General features: G+C 39.0%; 1 protein-coding gene across 5 annotated transcripts in view; it reads right to left on the reverse strand.

The window, feature by feature from the left end:
* IPO11 (importin 11) overlaps positions 1–6000 on the reverse strand; it is a 274257-nt gene that overhangs the window by 88580 nt on the left and 179677 nt on the right. The window contains exon 29 of one of the 5 annotated variants that reach the window (XM_023729614.1): positions 2794–2867. The exons of the other annotated variants lie outside the window; for them this stretch is intronic. Coding sequence (XP_023585382.1) covers positions 2834–2867 — 34 coding nt within the window. The 3' untranslated portion in view covers positions 2794–2833. Of the gene's footprint in view, positions 1–2793; positions 2868–6000 lie in introns of those variants that run through there. 5 annotated transcript variants of the gene reach the window in all.

The following is a 6000-nucleotide window of genomic DNA, read 5'->3' on the forward strand; positions in this document are numbered from 1 at the left end:
AGGTTAAGGCTGGGTAACTAAACATCGTAGTTTGCTTAGCATCGTCCCGGCTAACAACTGTTATCCAGGTGTCCTAGCCAGTTAGCGCATCTTTTTGTGCTCAAATGTGTCCAAGTTTGCGTGATGAATTATATGATCAACCTAGTTAAGAATGTGAGAAGTATGTGGAACAACTACTATACACATCTTAGATCATCCTTTGAAAAATATCAATGAAAAGTATGGGGCAAAACAATAGACTTTAACTCACGAATTTATCCTCTGTAAAGTGAAATCACTTTTGGGAGTATAAAACAAGATATGCATTAATGAATCTTGTCCTCTCTTCCTCCAAAAAAATCCAAAGCAGATAAAAATATTTATTCTTACTATTAGTCAGATTTTAGAAGGAGCTCTGGTGGCACAGCGGTTAAGAGTTTGGCTGCTCGGGGGTTTGACAGCCTCATAAAACAAAACAGGACTAATGAGGCACAGCAGTCCAGGGACAAGGACTAGAAGGCAGAAGGGGACAGGAAAGCTGGTGATAGAGAACCCAAGGTTGAGAAACGACATCACTGACATGTCGTGGGGTTGTTTACCACTGTCATAGGGCAATATGTGTACTGTTTAATGAGAAACTATTCTGTTCTGTAAACCTTCATCTAAAGTGAGAATAGCAGCACAATTGGAAGAGCGTAGTCGATGTCACTGAACTGTGCATGCAGAAATTCCTGAAATGGTGTTATCTTTGGCTATGTATATTTTCACCAAAAAAACAAACAAAACGAAGGTCGAGAAGGGAGAGGGTTGACATGTCGTGGGGTTGTTAACCAATGTCATAAAACAATATGTGTACTACTGTTTAATGAGAAACCATTTGTTCTGTACACCTACACCTGAAGTACAATTGGAAAAAAAAAAAAAAAAAAGTTTGGCTGCTAACCAAAACGTTGGCAGTTTGAATCCACCAGTTGCTCCTTATATGGAGCAGTTCTACTCTGTCCTATAGGGTTGCTATAAGTCGGAATTGTCTTGATGGCAATGGGTTTGGTTTTGGGGTTTTTTAGAAGTAAAATTAGCCAAAAATTACATTAAGAAAAATGACCAAAAAAACTAGATATCATATTTCTCACACTGTAAAAACTGAGGGAAACTAAAGTGACTGCAACAAAAAACTAAATCTAAATAATATATTGCAGCTCTCAGGTTAATGTGTAAAATACTGTGATATCCAGCAAAACAAAGCCTTTCTGCGCATCTAGGAGCTCCTACTATTAGAGACTAGTGATCAGACACTAGTGATCACTGTTAGAGAAGACCACATAAACCAAAGGCTCAAAAAAAGTTCATACGGGAAAGTAATTCAGAGACTCCTTTATCTTACTTGCTATGATTATACCACTTATTAGTGAGAAAACTGGGATTAGAATACAAATTCCCCAACTTAACACTAAGCTTACTAGCTGGTATTTCCCTGTGCTTTGGTTGAATATTATCATTTCATAGCAATTCATACTATTTAGGTAGTTCAAAATTTTCTAATGAGCTTTAAATCCTGTAACAGGCTCTGCTAAATCTAATCACTTCCATTGTATAATAATTCTCCCCAATTTGAATTCTGACATTTTGATTTTGCACCAGAATAACACATCAAAATGTGTTACTCCTTTTCTAGTTTTTACTAACTTTCATTACAACTGTTTCTCAATACTGCATTAAGCCTTTAAATGAACGTCCCCCTCCTTCTTTCTAAAAAATTGATCTCTCATTGAATTACTCTTTTTTAATCTTGCTGTTGAGCCTTTTTTTAATACTACTACTGTCTCCAAATAATCTCATGCTTCAGGTATCAAGACGCATCTGTTTTCTTTTCTGTTCTTATCTGCCCACACAAGAATGAAATTTACAGCATCAACTTGATAGCATACAACAACAACAATCAAAATATATACCAAGATTGGTATCCATTTATATATAGCAGTAACTGCTATTATGTATTCTAAAATTACTTATTGACCCTAAAAACAAGAGAACCTAAATTTGAAAATAAATTTACAATAAAAAAAAAATCTAGTAAACATTTTTATATGTCTATAATTTTGCTTAACGTAGGGAGAAATTTTAACGAGGAACAGTATGTCAATACAGATTGCATATTAGTTATACCGGAAAAAAAGAGTATGCAGCGGAAAAATTGATCAACACCTTCATAAGAACTCCAAAATTATCATTAATAAAAAGCAGAAGGATATTATGTGCCTACAGATGGAATATTCCAAGGACACAATATCACTTACATAATATTCCAACTAAGGATGCATAACCTGAACCTAATCATGAAGACACATCAAACAATACTCAAATGAGGAACACTATATTTAAAGCAAGAGAAAGAGAAGAAGAAAAAAAAAAAAAAAAGGATTGTTTTCTTCAAAAATGTTAATCATAAATCATAAAAGAGATAGAAAGGCTGAGGGGATGACTTTCCAGATTAAAGGAGACTACAGATACATGAAAGGATACAACCCTGACGCACGTCATTCCTGACTTTGAGCAACCACGTATGCCCTTGTGCTGTTTGAACAACAGCCTCTTGATCTATGTACAGGTTCCGCACGAGCACAATTAAGTGTTCTGGAATTCTCATTCTTAGCAATGTTATCCATAATTTGTTATGACCCACACAATCGAATGCCTTTCCATAGTCACCATAAAACAGCCTGGTACTGGTACAATGACAGATACACTGACCAATGAAACAGAATGGAGAACTCAGATGTAAATCCATCCACCTGCAGTCACCTGATCTTCAACAAGGGCCCAAGGTCCATCTAATGGTGGAAAGACAGTCATTTTAACAAATGGTGCTGGCAAAACTGGATATCCATCTGCAAAAAAAATGAAACAGGACCCATACCTCATGCCATATAGAAAAACTAATTCAAAATGGATCAAAGACCTAAATATAAAGCCAAAAACTATAAAGTTCATAGAAGAAAAAACAGGACCAACGCTACAGGCCCTAATACATGGTAGTCAACCGTGCACTGTTGATCTTGGTTCTCCATCCCCCTTGTGGGGTTGGAGGATGTCAGACACCACCCTCATGCTGTTTTTACAATCACCAAGCCCAGGAAAAAATAATGTACCTCTTTCTTCATAAAGGAGCCTTGGTGGCACAGTGGTTAAGAATTAGGCTGCTGGGACCTCCGGCAACATGGCGCTCTAGGCAGAAGCACCATGCCATCCCTCCGCAGCAAAGATCCGAAAAACTAAGCCAAACAGGGAAAACAGCAATCCTGAAACCCTAAACGTCAAATGAAGAGAGAAAGAACTCAGCCAAGCACCAAAGGAATAAGAAACTGACAGAGAACAGAGAGCGAGGAGACATACATGAAGAGGTACCCTATCAACTAATACAGCACGGATCCGCCATCCCGGACTCCTATGAGAGACCAGCAAACAGGGGGTACAAGAAAGCAGCTTCATGAAGCTTCCAGCAGGATACAGAACAACTGGTAATTGGCGATATATGCTTTCCCATCCCCCACCATTCTTCCCCCCCACTCGGCCTCTTCTGCTTTCTGCAGCCACAGTCTCTTGGGCGGTAAGCACCGGATGCTTAGATTCCACCTGTCTGCACTGGCCGACTCCCTGAGTGCCATTTGTTGGCTGCTGGTGTTGCTATTTTCCGCTTCTTTTGATTTCTTACTTTCCTCTCACCACCTCCCCCTCCTTTTGCTCAAATACCTGGCTCCGTGCGCCATCTTTGCTTCTTCCTGAGGGGCTGTGGAGCTCTGTTCAAGTATGGAACTACTTCCCAGTCTGTGCTGCCACAATGGTGGGATCCCGGGGCTTTTTACTGTTTGTTTGTTTTCAATTGTTAAATGTTTGTTTTCTTTTTCTATTCTCGAGTTGGGAGCCCATTCTGGCCAGGCGGTGCTGCGTAGCTTGGGACCTACACCCTCAGCTTGCACAGATGTGCAAAGGGATCCCGGAGGGCATTAATTTTTTTCGAGTTTTTTTTTTTTTTCCTGTTTTTTGGGGGGTTCTTCTTGTTCTTTTTTTTTTTTTAATTTGTTTTGTTTTCGTTTCCTTCTTTTTCCCTTTTTGTCTTTCTTCATTACTCAGTTTCTCATCTCTCTATACCTTCCTTCTATTCCTGGCCCCTGGATACCTGGCACTGAATATCTCTACACCTCCTAGTCAGGCTGTACTTCAACACCTGGAAACAACTTCCCCAGACCTCGTAGCCCCACTGGTGAGATCCCTGGGAGCTTTGCTGTTCTTTTTTCTTCCTAATTTTTATTTATTCATTCTTTTTTTTCCTTCCTCTTCCCCTTTTTGTTTTTCTCCATTTCATAGTCTCTCATCCCTCCACTCAAACGGCAAACTCCCCTAGCATTCTTTTTTGTTTGTTTGTATGTTTTTGGCTCCTGTTCCTCTCTCCTCTCTACCATACCCATCTTAGCTCCACACATCACAATCTCCCCCCTACATCCTGACTACCTGCACCACATGCTTAACATCACACCACCAAGCAGCACAGGCACGGCCTACCAGAACCTGCCCTGCACTGATTACTGACCCCTCCCCCCCCGGTGGCTGTAGTAAGTGTCACAAACAACCCATCCCAGCAACTCCTCTTCAGCTAGACCTGCCCTGCTGTACCATATTTGAGCAACTGACCCTACCAATTGGAGAAGGAGGCAAAAAGTATCCTGCCCACAGACGAGCAAACAACAAAGAACACGCAGCCTGCCTTAGACATAGCCGGAAAAAAAAAAAAAAAAAGGGACAGAACAAAAAAATCTACAATCAGTAAATGAGAAAAATAACTGAGTACCCCGAAGACAGCAGACAATATCAACATATTTACAAAAACAGGACAGGATGGTTCCAGTAGGTGTCCAAAATAAAACAGCAGATGACTTTCTAGTAGAAGAAAAGGCACTAGAACTACCCGACAGGGAATTCAAATCTCTAATACTCAGAATTATCCAGAGTTGAAGCAAAAAGCAGACAAAAATGAGGAAAAAATAGACAAATTCATGGAAAATACAGACCAAAAAAAAAGGAAGAATTCAGGAAAATAATGCAGGAACAAAATGTCAAAATAAATTCACACCTAGAAATCATATAAAAACAACAATTAGAAATCCAAAAGACAAACAAGATTTCAGAAATGAACAGTGTCATAGAAGGGCTAAGGAGCAGATTTGAAATGGTGGAAGACAGGATCAGCAGAATTGAAGACAAACACTTGGATACAACTCTGTTTCAGGAAAACTCAGAAAAAAGAGCGAAGAAATATGAAGAGACCCTGAGAATTATGTGGGATACAATCAAAAGCAAAAATTTTTGAGTGATTAGAGTGCCAGAAAAGTGGGAGAAAACAGAAGACACAGAGAGAATCACTGAAGAATTGCTGACAGAAAACTTCCCCAATATCATGAAAGATGAAAAACTGACCATTCAAGAGACTCAACGAACCCCATATAGGATAGACCCCAAAAGAAAATCACCAAGGCATATCATAATCAAACTCGCTAAAACCAAAGACAAACAACGAATCCTGAGAGTAGCTCAAGAAAAACAAAAAGTCACACACAGAGGAGAAACAATAAAACTAAGGTCGGACTATTCAGCAGAAACCATGCTGGCAAGAAGGCAATGGAATGACATATATATAACATATATGACATATATAAAATTAACAGCCAAGAATAATACATCCTGCAAAACTCTCGTTGAAATATGATGGTGAAATTAGGACATTTCCAGATACACAGAAATTAAGGGACTATGTAAAAACCAAATCAAACTTACAAGACTTACTAAAGGAAGTCCTTCGATCTGAGAACAAACAATATCAGACCACAGGCTGAATATAGGAAATGAACTCCTAAGGACTATGCAAAACCATAAGAATTACAAAAGGGAACCAGAGAGGTTAATCTGTAAATGACAACAGCATCAGAACAATAAAAGAGGGAATAAACAGTGTAGATATAGAACCTT

This window comes from Trichechus manatus, unplaced genomic scaffold (assembly GCF_000243295.1).
Source record: "Trichechus manatus latirostris isolate Lorelei unplaced genomic scaffold, TriManLat1.0 scaffold00029, whole genome shotgun sequence".
Taxonomy (NCBI): Eukaryota; Metazoa; Chordata; class Mammalia; order Sirenia; family Trichechidae; genus Trichechus; species Trichechus manatus.